At 39.7% G+C, this 18216-nt stretch overlaps 1 protein-coding gene across 18 annotated transcripts in view; it reads right to left on the reverse strand.

Moving 5' to 3' along the window:
• The window catches only part of LOC115429835 (protein unc-13 homolog B-like), a 95700-nt gene that overhangs the window by 46527 nt on the left and 30957 nt on the right, over positions 1 to 18216 (reverse strand). For 13 of the 18 annotated variants that reach the window (XM_030149584.1, XM_030149592.1, XM_030149591.1 and 10 more), the window contains exons 6-10: positions 14219 to 14292; positions 13904 to 13961; positions 13479 to 13508; positions 11411 to 11624; positions 288 to 10469 (exon numbers count right to left, since the gene is read on the reverse strand). In XM_030149584.1, coding sequence (XP_030005444.1) covers positions 288 to 10469; positions 11411 to 11624; positions 13479 to 13508; positions 13904 to 13961; positions 14219 to 14292 — 10558 coding nt within the window. The remainder of the gene's footprint in view (positions 1 to 287; positions 10470 to 11410; positions 11625 to 13478; positions 13509 to 13903; positions 13962 to 14218; positions 14293 to 18216) is intronic. The other 5 variants (XM_030149601.1, XM_030149602.1, XM_030149588.1 and 2 more) reach the window with 3 other exon arrangements.

Below are 18216 nucleotides of genomic sequence, written 5' to 3' on the forward strand. Positions count from 1 at the left end.
AATAATAATAATAATAATAATAATAATAATAATAATAATAATAATAAAAACAAATTGTAAATCTTGTTCTGGAATTCTGTTTTGAAATTGTGCATGTTATACCTGTGACGCTAAGCACAAAGACACACAATTTTAAAACACAAACACACACATACACATATACACTCAGCAAATAAAATATAACTAGTAGGGATGGAATGCAGAGCTGGACAGGGAATAGTCTTCACCAAAATGTCAGTGCATTATAAATGGATCAAGGTATTGCCATTTATTATGCTTTTACTAGCCTTTTTGCATTTAACAGGTCCTTCTTGAACTGGTTGTCCAGCTGCGCTCCAGAGGGAAGATCTGCAGCAGGATATGCGTCTACAAGACTTTCCTTTATATCTGGGGTCAGGGATGCTGTAGGATCTACTTCAGGAGTGGAGATGCAAATATGGGGCTTTCCTACATCATCTGTAGAACCTACCGGTTCAGCTTTTTGGCCATCAGATGTTTGTATCTTTTCTACAGTATGTGATGGCTTGTCATTAGTTTTAGGTTGAGAAGTTATTACTGGATCTGCTTGTGGCTTGGGTGATTCTGTCTGCCAGGGAAAACTTATCTTGGCTCCCAATAACGTAGCAGCAACTGGCTCTTGCTTTCCAGAACCATTTTTTTCATCTTGAAATAGACCACTAGAAAGGGTCTTCAATCCGGAAAACAGACCACTGCCTTCTTCTGTCTGAGGTGTTGATGGTGTACCTGATGACAATGTTGGTGAAAATAAAGATCCAAGAGATTTTCCAGCCTCACTCTGTGTTGATATGAAACCCAACAGAGACTTAGTTGGAGGTTCCGCTGAATTGTTTTGCAAATGGTCGACAGTAGGAGCGGGCGCATCTGCTTTGGATGGGACAGATTTGTCACATTCTTTACTCTCAGGGTCTCCTGTAATGACAATGGGCTTCTCATGTATGACCTCTCCCTCTAGAGTCGGTTTCGCTTTATCAGTGTCATCTACCTGATGAGTGAGATCACTTGCAAAGCTTTTAACAGCACCTGTGACAGCAGAAGTTTCCAAAAGAGCTTCTTCAGATGCCAGTGCACTACCACCTGTAAGACTGTCAGATGTTGCTTGAATGTTATCGGATATGCTTGGACCTGTTTTATTTGCTGTAGTCTCAGCACCAGGTGGAACTCCCTTTGGTAGCACGCCTTCATTCTTAACCTGGGGCTGTGGCAAAGAGGCAGATGTTGGCTTGGGCTCACCTGGCACTTTGTCAGAGGGCTTAGTTGGCTGTCCAATACCTCCAAATAAAGATCCGCCTATGCCCCCAAGTATTGAGGCACCAGGCTGTGCTCCTGCTGTCTGAGCAGTAGCTCCTCCAAACATTCCTCCAAGTAAAGATCCACCAGTCTGTGCTGTTGTGTTTGCTGCAGATCCTCCAAAGAGACCTCCTATTAATGAACCACCGGTCTGTGGACCTCCAGGTTTAGCAGGGGATCCTCCTCCAAACATCCCACCTAATACTGAACCTCCAATGGTAGAGGTATTGGTTTGAGAACCAGATTGGGGGACAGACCCTTTGAATAAGCCTCCTAACAATGATCCAGCAGTCTGGGGAGCTGAAGTCTGGGTGCCAGAGCCCCCAAATATACCTCCTAAAAGTGATGATGCAGTTTGACTAGGAGCAGTTTGTGGTGTTGCTCCTTCTGGTACACCATGTGAGCTGTTTGGTTGTTGCTGACCTTCAGTAGGGGCTAGTGTTTGTTTGAAAAGGGAGGACACAAAGCCTGTAACTTTTTCTGCTGAAGAATCAATGACAGATTTTTCTGGCTCTAGTGGCTTTTGTTGTCCATGGACTTCAGGGCCCACTGGCTTAGTATCCTCTTCAGTTGTGGGTGGCATTTTATCTTGACTAGACTGACCAGACACAATCCCTGGTCTTGCAGGTTCTTCCGCTATTGCACTCACTTCAGATTCTTTAGACACAATATCAGTTGCTGACACAGTGGGTTTGTCAGCATCTTGGTGGTGAACATCTTTGTCATCAGTTCTGGCCAGGCCTGACTCATGACACTGACCTTCACTGTCAGGTTGATGCGGCATACTTTTGGTAGACGTATCACTTAAAGGTTCAGGGATAGCTGGAGCTGCAGATGTTTTATTGTCATCAGTCGATTTTGCTAAAACAGTGGCATCAGAAGGAGTTTTGTTGTCATCAGTAGGTTTTGTTGTAACAATGGCACCACAAGTTTCAGAAAGAGATGTAGAGGCAGTTTTATTTCCGTCACTGGGAGTTGCTGTTGTAGTGGGTGTTGCAGGTGGAGCAGTTCCTCCAAAGACAGAAAGAAACCCTTTACCAGGCATCTCATTTGGTGCAGAAGCACCAGGTAAAATGCCACCCAGCAAAGATGCACCAGTCTGTGCAGTGCCTGTTTGAGATGATGGCACCCCAAATATACCTCCCAATATGGAGCTATTATTTTGAGGTGCTGAAGTTGGGGGAGCTGCCCCACTAGTGTTAGGTGTAGTAGATGAAAGTGTTGATCCACCAAATATTCCACCTAAAATAGATCCACCAACTTGAGATCCACTGACCTGGGGAGCAGATCCACCAAATAAGCCTCCAAGTAAGGATGTCCCTGTCTGAGGTTCTGCTGTTTGAGGACCTGATCCCCCAATCTTACTGGGGCCAGCTTGTGGAGCAGGCCCTCCAAATAGACCACCTAGTAGTGATGATCCTGTTTGAGAAGCAGATGATTGAGCTGGAGGTCCACCAAACATTTTCCCTAACAAAGAACCAGGCTGAGGAGAAGACTGAGAAGTACCTCCGAGCGCAGAGAAAAAACCTGTGGCAGGTGAGTCACTGGATCCAGCTGTAGCTCCTGTAGCTGAAGAACCTGTCTGACTAGCACTAGCATCAGTACTGGGGCCAGAGAACAAGGAAAGCAAACCTTTTCCTATACCATCTGGAATCAATCCTGGTTGTGGAGAGGATGTTTGGGGGCCTGATGCACTGTTTAGTGTTCCCACGTCTGCAGATGGTGTTTCTTTTGGTATGGGAGGTCCACTTTCTTTTCCCGTTTCCTTTACCACAGTGTGGCATTCTGAATTTGGTGATGTAATTGAAATATCAGTCTCTTTAACTGTAGTACCCTCATTAACAGTGACTGTAGCACTAACTGTAGCAGCAGTGGATGAGCTATCATGCACTTCACTTGAGTCAATACTTGCTTTGCTCACTGACACTTCACCAGATGACTCAATGCCAGTTGTCACAGTTCCATGGCTAATGGAGAGTGATGGCAATTGGGAAGAATCTGGTAAGGAAGTACTTTGCTCTTTGGCTGGAATGACAGCGGCATTAGATGAATTAGGACCTTGTTGGGGAGGTGATGTAATATCATTAACAACAGAGAATATACTTTTGACAGGTTCTTTTGATGTTGTAGTTCCATGAGTAGCAGACACATTTGCAGGTGCACCAGGCCCAGCTGTCTGAGGGGTATCAGGAACAGTAAATATGGAGAACAAACCTTTTCTTGGACTTTCAGTGGCACTAGACAAGCCACCTAATAATCCCCCAAGAACAGAGGTAGCTGACTGTTCTTGTCCAGGAGGCTGTGTATGTGGTTTAGACTGTGTCTGAGGTTCCCCTTGTAGTAGAGGTTTTGATTGAGGAGCTCTTTGTTGTTGAGATGAGGTTGTTTGTGGCTGGGGCTGTGGTGGACCTGAATCACTAAATATTGAAAACAATCCCTTCATTGGGCTTTCATTTGAACTCGATGTCCCAGGCAAAATTCCTCCAAGTAGGGATCCTGTTTGGGCTTGGGATTGTTGGGTGTTGGGACCTCCAAACATTGAGAGAAATCCAGTATTTGGGGGGTCTTTTGAAGGAAGAGTTCTCTGTTGTGGTTGTTCATTATTAGGTTTGGTTTGAGGAGGAGGCTGTGGAGGACCTGATCCCCCAAACATTGACAATAAACTCTTTCCAATTGATTCTTGCTGAGGTGGTTGCGGCGCTGCACCTGGTGCTACTGATTGAGGCTGTGGTCCAGTTTTAGTCTCAGCCTGTGGAGGATTTGGCCCACTAAATATTGATAATATACTCTTGCCAAGAGATGGTTCTTGTGGAGCTGGAGTTGAAGCAGGTGCTGGAGGTGCAGATCCAGGTTGGGTAGCTGTTGATCCTGTCAGCATTTCTCCAATTGAAAACCCAAACAGTCCACCAGATTGTTTAGTTCCAGCTTCCTGTTTTGTCTGATCTGCATGTGTCATGGTTTGTGATCGACTTGCGTCAGGGCCCACCGAGGAACTAGGAGGTAATACTTGTGACAAACTTTTATTTGGTGCCTGGCTCTGAGCAATCCGAGATGTGCCACTCTGGTCCATTGTTTGTTGTCTCTGTATACCTTTAGGTTTAGGTGCCAATGAACCCTCTGTAACACTAGGCTTCATTTGTGGCTTTTGTGGTGGAGAGGGCTCAGAACTAAAAAGGCTGCTAATTGATCCAAAGAGATTTGATACTCCTGCATTTTCTTTGTTTGCTGTAGCATTTTCAGTTAAAGAAGCACTGCTGTTTGTTTTGCTCTGCTGATTTAGAGTTTGAGGAGATTTCTGGGGCTCTGGCTTGGGCTCCTCTATTCCTACAGCAGTTTTGAAGAAGCTCATAAAACCTGCCTGTGGTTGTTCAGTTGATTTGTCCACCGGCTTATCACCTGGAAGCTGTCCTGGCAACCCAGGTTTAATTAAAGATTCTTTGGATTCTGAAGGACCAGTGACTTTTGGTTGTGTTGGTGGGGCTGCTTGTTGGACCATGGTGGTTTGACGAGCAAGTCTGGGTTTCTGTATACTTGACTGTGTTGAGGGGTGACTCACTTGAATTTCTGTTGGTACTGTGGGCAAAATTCTTCCCCCTTTGATTGCTGGTTTTTGGATTTGTTGTTGAGCACTTTCTGTCTTAGTAGAAACATCACTAGATTCATCTTTGATGATCTTTGACTTCAGACTTTGGAAACCTGATGAAAGAATGTTCTGAGGCTGTTTTTCAGAAATATTTGCATTAGATATCTGACTGCAGGATGATGTGCTTGTTTTGTTTGGTTCCCCCTGTGATGTTTTGCTCACAAAAGAGGATATTAAGGAAGATATCTTATTGACTTGACGATTGGGTTGTTCTTGTCCCGGAGCTACTCTCTGCCTCCATTCCTCCTCTGATACATTATCCACATGCTTAACTGTTACCCCTGTAGAAGAACGGCGTCGTTGGCAAGGCTGATAACAATTGTAAAGTAAATGCTGATTGGAATTCACAGTTGGTGTGGAGTTCAGAGAAACAGCAACTTTTTGAGCAAGAAATGTTTTAATTTCCTGGTTATTCCAAAGCAGCCCTCTTCTGTCTCTGTTATGGCAGGAAAGATCTATGACTTCTTTGTATGGGTCTTGATAATTATAACTGGGCTGTCCTGGATCCATCCTGACTTTGTTTAATTTGTAGGATGTAAAATCCACATCAGATTCTCCCTGTGTGAAAAATGAATTTTCAAACATTTGAGAGAACTGCTCAAGATTCAAATTCATGATCTGATTTCCTTTTCTGTAGGCAGCAGACAGATCTAGAGGAGCATTGAGAAGTTGAGAATCACTGTCATCTTTACCAGGAAGCCAAAGAAGCTCATCCTCATTGTAAAGTGGAATTTTAAAACCACATACTAAAACCATTTCATTGTGCAAATAAGCACTGGGTATATGATCTAACTTATGTGCATTTCCACCAGACTCTCCTTCTGGGCCACATGCATATACATATTCACCTGCTGCATCTGTAAGCAAGGCATAAATGTATTCATGATCTGTATAAACAAAGTAGCCACAGTCACCATCATCTGCTGGCCACCACATTCCTTGCTCAAGTAAAGAAAGCCACTGTTGATACCATTCAGTGTCTTCTAGATATAGGGAGTCTTCCATCTCATTATAGACACTCTTGGGATAGTTTGGGTCCGCATGTCTATTCAAATTAATCTGAGTCTGATGGACCATACCATCAGAGTTAACATTTTGTGGGACTCTGTTGTCCATTCCGTACTGCCAGTTAGCGGAGTATGATAAGCTTGGGGCATTCTCCTCATAGTAGCCTTCATGATATGTTACCCCATTCAAGCTGTAAGAACTGCCATAATTTCCAAACTTTGCATTACTTTGTTTAGTAGTTAGGTTCAATGCACCCTCTTCATTAGATGAGTATGCCACAGTTCCCAAGTCTTCATAACTGTTCCATAATCTTCTCTTTGGATATGTGTCATTTCTATTTCCTTCCATGTCATATGATCCAACTTGCTCTTGTTGACTAACACCTTCCCATGGTCTAGAAGAGTTAAACTGTTGGCTGATATTTGATGAACTGCAGTGAAGAGGTGAGGTTTGTAATGACACACCCTCTGAACTCTGTGTATACATTTGTTCTTCTACATTAAATTGATAATTTAGTGACTCGTTCTGAAAATGCTGCCATATAGAACTTTGATGAATCCATTGGTTTTCATCATAAGAATGACTAGCCCTGAAAGGAGACAATTGATCTTGATAAGGAGTGTGCTCTGTAGCTCCATAAAGAGACTGTGTGCTAAGGCCAATATAAGGATGCATGGTTGATTTTGGAGAACAGGAATGGCTTTGTAAAAGGGACTGAATATTTCCTGTACTGTAAGCCATTGGTTGGATTGCCTGAAATGAGCCAGAGTAATACAACTGAGATAAATTTCCTACACTAACTGAGGAATATGCTGCCTGACTTTGAAGAGTTCTTGCAAATGTAGCAGATGTTCTAAGGTCTAAACTCTCAGTATCAATTGACACAGGAGCCCTAATGAAAGCATGCCTACTTTGACCTGGACTATGTGTATCTGAAATAACTCTTTGACAGTTGTGGCTGCTATCACTTCCAGAATTTAAGGTAGCATTTCTTAATACACCTGAATGCAACTCTGTGTGCTTAGATGAGGGTGGAGTTTGTTCTGTAAAATGCCTTTGAATGCAAGGTTCCTCAGTTTCCTTTTTGCTAAATAGTCCAGACAGAAATCCTTGCTGGGCTGGTCTTGAAGTCCTCTTCTCTTTCTCATCACTTTCCTGGATTACTCTAGTATGTTGCTGTGTTTGCAGTGGTGTCTCTCTTTGAAGCCCATAACTGGGGGCTTTCTGATGTAATGATTGCTCTGTTGATGTCTGGCAGGTTGTGTCAATGCTTTCAGATGACTTAGTTAATTTGTTAAACAAGCCTGAGAGCACTCCAGATTGACCTGCTGCCTCCGGTTTTGTTTGAGCAGTCTGGTTGGGCATTGATTTAGGTTTTTCTTGGGTCTCGTGGGTTACTTCGTGGTGCTGTTGCTGAGGCATATTTCCTGTGGATGTTTTGAATAGTCCAGAAAGCAAACCACTTGCTTGAGTTTTGTTTTGTGGGGAAGCATGCTGCTGTGGATCTTGGGTTGAAAGTGGAATATTTCTTGCCCCTGGTTGTTCATGGCTGGATTTACTTGAGGTCATTTCAAATTGCTGAGATGTGGGTTGTTGTGTGTTAATATTGTCAGCTGAAGCAAATTTAAAAAGACCAGAGAAAAGACCACTACGCTGGGATGGTGTTTGCTGGAGAGGAACTGTCTGTTGTCGAGTAAAGCCTGGTTTATTTGTTTCCTGGTGGTCAACTTGGTGAACTGATGTTCTAGTCCTGAGATGAGGCCCTTGGTTTGGCCCTTGTATATTCTGTCTATTATAATTTGGTGGATTATTTGGTATGCTGCTTTGTTGTTGTTGATGATGAACAGTTTGCCCACTTGAAACATTCTCGGAGGATGCAAATTTAAGAAAACCAGACAACAGCCCTCTTTGCGGAGTTTCCTTTGGCTGGGATCCATCCGAAGTGTGCTGCTGACTAGAATTACTATGCTTTTCAGCTTCAAAAGGCTGTACATTATGGGGTATATTTTCTGTTGATGAAAACTTCAATAGACCTGTAAGGATCCCCCCTGTCTGAGGAGGTTGAGTATTTTGTTGTGGAGGAAGCTGATGAGGTAACTGTGGTTGGGTATTGTTCCCATGTGGCTGATTAATATGGGGAGGCTGCTGTGGTAGATCACTGGTAGAGCCAAATTTAAGTAGTCCAGATAGTAACCCTCCTTGCTTGGGTTGATTAGAAGTCATGTCTTCACTAGAGCTCCCTTTTAAAAGGCCGGTTAAGAACCCTTGTGCTTCAGGCTGATTCGTTTTATGCTGCAACCCTTGAGGAATAGGTACTGGCTTCTGATTTGCTGTATGCTGTGGGTGTGACTCAGATGGCACTTGACTGATCTGAGGTTGTTGCCTGTTGATAATATTCTGATTTGCACCAGGGGGGTCAGGAGTAGGATTAAATATGCTTGAAAACCATCCTTTCTCAGTGTTTTGCTGAGGTTGATTTGAAGGAATGGTAGAGGAGCTTTGTGTAAAGGTAGCAGAAGTTGACTCATGATGCGACTGCACAGGGTTTTGTACATTCCTAGAGGCACTGATATCTTCACTGGATGCAAACTTTAAAAAACCAGACAGCACGCCTCCCTCTGGTTTAGGGCGTTGCTGAGTTGAGACATTTTCAGAGGAGAGGAAAGGCAGTTTAATTTTACTATTTACAGATGGGTCCTCAACAGGTTTCTCTGGTCCAGTATGCTCTGAGTCTCTAAACACAGGGTAAACTGCCACAGGTGGAGCTCCTTGAGGGGGTACAGGGGCAGCAGACGGGATCAATGAACTTAGTGACTTCTTAAAAGGGCTAAATAAACCAGTGCTTTCTGATTGTTTCTGTCCCGTAACCATTGTTGACTCTGAATCAGGCACATTTTGTTTGTAAGTCATGGTATTTTGTGTCCTGTGTACATTTTTATTTTGGTTTTGTCCAAAGTGTGGGTCTTGAGATGACCTTGATTTTTCAAATTTTGTCTCTATTTCAGTCATCATCTGTTTCTCTTGATGACCACATTTCCTATCCCATTGAGAATTTGTGGTCTCTGGTGGCTGTTTACATTCTGCTGACTCTACATTTGTATTTTCTCCTGAAAAGAGCTTTAAAGGATTCAGTTTTCCCAATACCGAGTTTCCTGGAGCAGTCTGGGGTTTGGCTGAAAACTCCTGTATATGTTCTTTGGCACTTATTTGAGTCTGTGTCCTTCTGGGAGCTTGTGTTTCTTGATTAAGTCCCTGTGTCTTGGCATCACGCTGGCGATGAGGAGGCAAGGAAGACAATGATTTTTCAGGTGAGGTTTCTACTGGAGATACAACTGCTACAGGAGCTGTGCTTGTTGATTTAGGAATAAATGAGAACAGTTTTGTTAGTCCAGATTGTAAAGGTTGTGCAGGCGGGGCTTGTGGAGATGGGGCAGGCTGTTTCTTGCCTCCTCCAACTCTATCAGTAAAGGAACTAAATAATGAGCTCATAGCATTTTTTACCCCTGAAACCTCCTGGTCAGCATTCTGTGATTGTGTCTGTTCTCCTCTTGGATCCTTTGAACTATGTTGGTCATCTCCGAAGGAATCTGTTCTATTGCTACCCAGAGATGACAGCCTAGATTTGTTTGATTTGGGAAGGGAACCGTACTTGCTTATTTCCTCTTCTTTTTCAGCCAGGTATTCTGAAACTGTTTCAACAAGACACTGAAGCTCATCCATAGCGTCTACATACTCTTCAATTGGTTCCTCTACAGGAGAAAGCATTGCCTCTGAAGCCCATCCACCAGCTTTAGCTTTCCCAGATTTCCTTTCCCAGTAAGCCTGAGAATTCTCCAAGTGGCTCTCGTAAGATAACGGATACCTATCTTTGCAATATCTTGCATCTTCTGAGTGAAAGTCATCAGCTATAAAGGGTATATCTTCAATATCCTCTTCTGATCCCATGGAGCAGTGGAGATCCTCAGTGTTCTCCAAATCAAAATCAAATCGTGACCTCATTCTAGCATCTTGCTCTTTTTTGTATGCCACATAATGTTCCAGAGTGTTGTCCAGGTCATTTTTTGCCCACATCCTTGTTTTGTAAAGCAACCCATTTTTGTATGGCCGAAGGCAAGGTGTCATTCGTTCCTCCTCTTCCTGCATCTCAGCTAGCTGTTGCCTAAAGAGCTCCCCTCTTTTTTCACAAGCGGGGAATGCCAATTCTCTCATGTCTGTACTAGTGAACCCTCCTGGATCTCTAATCTTTTTTTTTCTCCGGCGATCAATTGTATCATAGCCCTCAGGGTAGACAGCATGCAGGGAACTGTTGTGTTGAGTATTTTGATGGACAGAGCTGTGTGACGGCTCAGGATATGCTCTTCCCATTCGAAGTATGACATTGTTTTCCTCATCGTCTAAGAAGTCACTAAGCTGAGGCTTGCCCTGCCCCTTGTATTTGTTTTCCCAATCATCAAAACCCATGCCAGAATCTACCGGTATAATTCTAACTCGTCCTTTCTGATTTAATGATCTGTTTTAGGGTAAAGATAGGATTATAAAAGGATATTGAACAGGATGGGAAAAGAGAAAGGAACAGAAAAGAAGCAAAAAACAAGAGAAATGCAAAGAAAAACACAAGTTTAGCAGTGGGACTGGCAGCATGCAGACACCTACATGCAAATATTAACACAATTGCAATCTTCAAGGTAGTATTCATGACAATACAACAATTAGTAAGCAGTCTTCATTTAGCTTTTAATCAGACTAAGCTAAAAAGAATATAGCAATTGCCTGGAAAACAAACAACCTCAATATTAACTTCTCACTTCTAATAAATGGTGTATGTGAATGGACTGTTTGTGCCCATATAATGTTGTTACATGGGACTTTGTGATTTTAGACCTTTGTAAATCCCTATCACAAGATTGTGCCTGTAATTCTCATCAGTACTTTAACATTCAGTCTCTAACAGTGTTCATGAGAAACGCATGTTAAATAACCATATGGCCTACACCAAACCGAGTTTTTAATCACCTCAGAAAAGCATGGCTCCTACTGACCTATTTCTTACATCTGTGACATAGAGATTTCCTCAATGATGTATCTAAACCCAGTTCAGAGTGATTCCAAATACCAGTTTGACAAACAAAATGAATCCTCGAGACAAAAAGAAACAACTGCAATGAGATTTTCCTGACTGTAATTCCTCTTTTTTTCTGATGTTTTAGAATTATCCGGATCAACTCCCTATCAGTCAATGCAGGCAGATTTGCTATAGTCTCAGTGGGAGACCAGCTTTCCATGGCAATTCACAAGTGCACAGAAGTAAATTCCACACACTGAGATCATTTGTCTTACAGACCAAATGTGGCCTCTGCACTTGCACAAATGCATGACTATAAGAACGAGTGAAATTTACAGAGACTGGGTCTATATGTGATTGTATGACAAAGTGTGGTTTACACTCTCTACCTGCTTCCTCTCTGATCCCTGTTGTCCAGATCAAAACTGTGAACAGAGTCTGTGCAGGAATCATGGTGGTGCTGCGGTCGAAGCCCCATTGGATACTGGTGCATTGAGGAGTTGGGCTGAGCTGTTGTGTGGTAGCGTGGGGGCAGACTGTTACTCGTTTCACTGCGATAGTCGCTATCACGGTCATCCACGGCGCTGTCTTGATCATCCAGAGCTGCAACAGTTAAGAGGATGAGTGGAATAATTTGCAATCTTTCCTGAAATGACAAAAATCATTTCTAAAATTCCACTGATTATCAGAAACTCTTTGTGAAGGCTGAGGATACACCGTTGTTGTTTTCTGCTTTTTGTTGTTAACATAAATTCATTAAGAGGTGAAAAAACTGGTAAATTATGGTCAGCCGAAGGAGGGCTAAAAGGACAAAGGTCATGCACTTTAGCCCTTGTTCATGCAAGCTCACCTACTGTATGGAAGACACAGAGCATCTTTTAATCTGTTTTATGTTTTAGAAATAGGAGTCTTGATGTATGAAAAAGTTAAGGCTCTTCTTGTACAGCTGTACAAATATTGATTAAACCTTCTGATAAACTGCTCTTGGCATATTAATTTGACAGATATAATTTATTTACATGTGCTTGTTACTTCAAAAATTTGGATTTTGTTGCCATTTATTTCAATAAAGGTTACGCATTACATTTGTCAACATAAGCATTTGATTTTTATTTAAAATAACATTTATTGGTCTTTTACCTCCATAAATCACTGGATGAATATATTTTGATATAGGCACCCATAAAACCCACTCACATGATTTTATTATGTTGATATACTGCCTGTTTTTACTGATTTTAATTGGTTCTAACTGTTTGATTGATTACCCATGTTCTGAGTGTAATAACTTTAATTTGTCATTTCAATTTGTTGTGATTTTTGTTGTTTCCAGAATCAACTGTTTTTAATCATCATAATTTTCATGTTTTCTTAAATTAATTGTAAATGAGACCTTCAGCTCAATATAATCTTAGATTAAATAAAAGTTATATATATTTCATGAGACTTTTTTCAGATGTTTGCCACACATCTGCACACAAAAAAACGTAAGAGCTTTATGAGGCGCATGTTTGACAATTTTGACTTTTTAACCTTTGTCACAAACGTCCAATAATTACTTCCAAAGCTCTATAACCAAGGATTTTTCTGTTTTTTATGAGAAGGGCAGCAGCAAAAAATCAAGATGCTGTGCCCCAGACAAATCCTCATATGTAAAAGAAGAAAAAAGCTGCAAAAAAGCATTAATGCGGCTCATAACACATGAGGAATTATTCTTTGTAAAAGGTTATTCTGGAAAACTGTGATTTGAGCAACAAAATAAACCAGTTTACAGTAACCTTTCAAACTTGAAATGGCTTTCAAGTGCTAACCATAACCTTGGTGTGAGCTGGAGGGGACAACTGAGCTGGGGTTTATCTTTTCAAAGTGATAAGGTGAGCAGAGTAAGGATAAAAGATTCTCTTGATATCTTTGTGGGAGGGCAATGAAAAGTCAAGGTTACATATTGGGACAGATTAGAAAAGGCTGCCATCTATCAGCCAACCAATGGAACTGCAAGCTGAATGACTGAAGAATGAACAATTATCATATTTATTGGGGCAAAAATGCAACAGAAAAAAACAAACACAGTAAAAAAAACAATGTAAGATAAAATATTCACATGCATTCGTAGACTTACATGTATTTTCTGTTTTTCATGATATTAAGGGGTGTGAGTAAATGTAAAGAGCTTTAGAACAAGTGAAGATGCATAAACATCAGATGCTAATGGATAAAGTATAGAGAGGCATTAAAAGTCACAAGACATGAGCAAAGACCATTAAAAATTAGGAGCATGACCAGGAGATAAAGTTGAAAAGACCAAAGGGAAACACAGAGGAAAAGAAAATGCAAGAGTATTCTTTTACAACAAACATGGTATTTTTTTGGATTAAATCTTTCATTGGGACATGCAGAGGTCACTGAGGATTGGCCAGGGAGAAAATTTAATCAAAGTGTTGTTGTTTTTTTACATACTCAGTGGGTCAGCCCATCCGAAATAGTTGCCTGGTGGAAGTGCAGATGTTAGAAGTGAGAGGTACAATCAAAGGATTAAGGGCTTGTGAAAAGAAAAAAATGTCTTCAGTTTCAATTGTGGGAGGACTTGGGAAACCGATTAACCATTACCAGAGTGGAAAACAAACTGATCAAGTGTCGCAACACTGAGAACAGATTTTACACGCATAAGAGTTGTTTGTGGAAGTAGTAAAAGTATGAATAAAATGGATTTGAAATGTTCAGGATTTTATTTTCCACTCTGATTAATAGGAATATTATTAAGATATAACAAGGCGCTATAAAAGGGTTGAGAAAGAGTTGAAATCAAATCAAAGCCTGAGTGCAAATAGGAAAGGAGAATGAGTCCATCTAGAGGCAAACAGGTGTATGACAGGAAAACTCACAGCACTGGGAAGCTGCAAATGGAAGTGGCCGACTCTGAATGTCCTCTTGAAGAGAATACTACAATAGAAGAGAAGAAATATTTGGCATGTTTATATATTGTCATCATCAATACAGGAATCCACTAGTATCACGTTAGGAGCATTTACATAACACTAAATAAGTCACTGTCACTTTATTCTTCATTATTAACACTAGAATGGGAGCATATAAGGATGGTATTGCTTTTTACAGAGGCTGACCCGAATCAGCAATAAAACAAAACAAAACAAAAAATTATGCGGTAAAAATGATGAAAATTATCTAGTGGACTTTACCTCATCATGGATTGTCATTGTATTTATACGTTCCAGCTTTCCTGTCCAATACTGCGCCTCATCATCTGGGATATCTGGTAAAAAAAAAATATATGCAAACATTCATTTTAAACAGTTTTTTTCAAGCAAACACACAACTCGCTCTGACATCATAGTCCACAACACCATCATAATACATTAGTGCCTGTTGAATTTCTCATAAGCCTCTGAGGAAAGGCAAAAGGAAAACAGCCATTTAGGTAGAAAAGGCTATAATCTGTTCAGGTAAAAATAGAAGACATTATTTTTTACCTTTTTTACCGTTCTAGAAAGTCACAGACATTTTTATCACACAGACAGATTCAAAATCCAGAGATGATATAGCAGAAATAACATATAAAAGAATTAAGATATAGTCCGGAGAGTAAAACAAACTGCCAGAAAAGACAAAATAAAAGCAAAACTCAAATAAATATATAGTTGAAGATGTGATAGCATCATATTAAAAATATACATTATATATGAAAGCAGTTAAATATTTAGTCATCTGCATAGACATAAGGAATACATAAAATAGACAGAGGATAAATGTATGATGTATACACTTTGGGCAGCTCTATGCATTATCTTGAATATTAGTGCAATGAGATGGAGATTTTAAGCATATGTACTAGACCGGGGGTGTCAAACTCATATTAGTTCAGGGGCCACATACGTACAGCCCAAAATGACCTAAAGTGGGCCGGATCATTAAAATAATAACATAAGAATATATAGATAATACCAATTCCAAAATTTGTATGTTTAACTTCTATGTTTTACAGTGGAAAAAAGTAAAATTATATTATCAAAATGTTTACATCTACAAACTATCCTTTAAAAAAATGTGAAAAACATGAACAACCTTGAACAAAAAAATTTTTTTAAGAAAAAAAAAGTGCAAGTTTAACAATTTAGGCTATTATTTGGCCTCAGCTTCTCATTTTCACATGTTCATTACAACTTACAGATCACAGTGGATCTACAAATACACAAAACATTTAATAACAAGCAGAATATTAGTGCAATTACACTTAATTCTCTTAAGACATTTAAGATTGTTCACATTTGTTCAGGTTGTTCACATTTTTAGCAAAAGGCTAGTCTGTAAATATAAAATTTTTTGTGTAATTTTACTTTTTTTTTACAATAAAAAAAGAGAAAATTTGTGATTTTCATTATTTATAGTTTATTATGATAGTATTTTACTGGTCTGACCCACTTTAGATTGAATTGACCTATAATTATTTTAACATCCTTGATTGTGAATTTCTTTAGTGTAAGTTTTATATTTCACTAATTCATCCCACGGGCCGGTTTGGACCCTTTGGCAGGCCAGTTTTGGCCCCCGGGCCACATGTTTGATACCCCTGTACTAGACCATGTAGATAATATACACCATATCGATTAGGGCTGCACGATGTTGGAAAAAACTGACATTGCACTTTTTTTTAACCCTGCAATATATATTGAGATATGAAAAAATACTCAGGAGTATATAATAGCATACAAAAAGTAAATAGAGTATTATCGTATGTTAAAAGCTGTGAGGTGTCAATGTACATGGTTAAACAAATTAGTTGTGTTTCCTCTTGTTGTGGCAACAGGTGCAAGGCAGTGTCAACACAGAACACATGTTTCAATATCATCCTTCTTGTGGCTGAAATAATTCCAGATAATTGACGTTGCTTTTCTGTTTTGCACCAAGTCTTCATTTACAGAGATTTTCTCTTGCTCGTTGCTCATTTTTCAATGTTGTTATCAGCGACTCACTCCAAACTGATTAAGAAAGATTGTGATTGGTGGATTGCTGCGTGCAGTGTGTGTCACATACCCTTGAAATTAGATGAGAACAAGTTGAGTTCATTTGCCTCCTACATTGCAGGACTTGCGATGTGACCATTGCGGACACACACATTGTGATGTTGATGCTCAAACGATATATTGTGCAGCTCTAATATAGATATGACATCAAGTGCATTGTTTATTGTATAGTCCATCATATCAGTAGTACTTGGCTCTGACAGATACAGCTACTATCAGGTTTCACAATAGGAATGACCAAGTTTGTCAGACGATAACAGATTAAAAATTAAATAAATGCACTAACTGAGGCACTAGAATTGCTTAAATTTTACCATTGGTTTAATATTTAGTTACTAATTAACTGCAGTCATGGCTAAAAAAATTTAGCAGTGACATAAATTAGTTTGTTTTTTATTTTTATTTTTTTTTTACAAACATTGTCAATTTAAATCTGCTAGATTTACAGTACTCCAATACGTTTCTGAGGTACACTGAAGAATAATAACTAGCAGTTTTGTAAGACTTTTATTGCAAATATGTTACATTTTTAGAGTCAATTTGTGTCACTGCCAACACTTTGAGTTTGACGTTCAGTAATCCAGTTAGAAAAGTCGGATCATTTCCGTAGTTTGGTACCTTACAACAATAAAGTCAAATATTGTAAATTTATACTGGCTTTCAGCTTTTTACTACTCAAAATGATTATTACAGCAGTGTTTATAAATTCACATTCAGTCCTGTACTGTATCTATACCCAGCACTTGAATGTTTGTTCTCCATTTTCTCCGCCTTAACCCAGCCTTTCTAACTCTATTACCTGACACTAGATTACCGTTGTATCAGATCAAGCCCTCTCACCAACCCCACTTTGCGAGGCTCTGCAGACATATGCACATTAAAGGCCACACACACAAAGGCCGAAGCTTCAAAGACACACCAACACACAGCTTTAATGAACGGCTCCGGTGGCACAGGGAGTCATGATGGACTCAGCCTCCTGCAACCTTGAAAGGTCTGCTCTTAAAACAGAGAGAGGGGTCTCTCTCCCACTCAGCTTTAACTTTGATCCCTTTGGATCACACGGTTTGAGCCACAGCACAGGTGGACAAAAATGTGGTAAGCAAAGAGGGGGCAACTGCAGAGGGTGGATTTTTGTCTACAGATTATAGAATAGAATAGAATAGAATAGAATAGAATAGAATAGAATAGAATAGAATAGAATAGAATAGAATAGGTCTTTACTATCACTGTCACTGTTACAGGAACAACAATTAAATTATGAATATAAATTAAAATAAATCCAATGATTGATTAATATAGCATATTCTGTGAATGAACAATAATGTAGCTTAAAAACAGTGAAGTATATTAGGACTTCAGAAAATGTAAAGTTCTCGTATGATGCAAAAATACATTATTAATATGGAAAAAAAAGCATTCTGCACACCTGAATGTGAGGCAGGTGCATGGTGAGAGGGTTACACTAATATGCAGCAAAACAAAAACAAAACTGAAACTAGGAATCATACAAATGCCTGAGGTATATGATCTGTATTTTCCCCACATTTGATTTTAGTGCTACTTTAAAATTAGTAATGAAATAAATTAAATTTAAGAATGACTGTTACTGAATTCCCATATTAATGGAGCTCTCTCAGTCACTTTTTTTTCTCTTCCAAGAAGCAACATGTATAAAAGCAATCCTAATGGATCCTTAGTAGTTTTGGCAACAATGGTGCAATCTGGCGAAGACAAAATGACATTTAAAGAAGCTAAGTTAATAATAGAAGAGTGAGCAGCCGCTATTTATGCAGGACAGAAAGAGCCTCATCCCAGTGAAAACCAGAAAAAGGACATTAGACAACGTATATCTACAATGATATCAATGATAAGCTCCCGTGTCCTGCTACTACTTTTTCAACATTTATGTCCTGTTACAATGTGAATGACATCATAGTTTGAAGAGTACATATGGCATTAGCAGGAAAAGATGTAATATTTAACATAACATGAGAGTGGTAAACTACATAAACAAAAAAAAGATGGCGGTTCCACACCTTCTACTGTCTGATAAACATCCTTCACATTATCTTACACTTTTCATCAATGTTAATTTAACCTGTAAAGTAGAATTTAATTGTTATTTTCAGTTTGCTATATGAAAGACTTATACA

The sequence above is a fragment of the Sphaeramia orbicularis genome, chromosome 12 (assembly GCF_902148855.1).
Source record: "Sphaeramia orbicularis chromosome 12, fSphaOr1.1, whole genome shotgun sequence".
NCBI lineage: Eukaryota > Metazoa > Chordata > Actinopteri > Kurtiformes > Apogonidae > Sphaeramia > Sphaeramia orbicularis.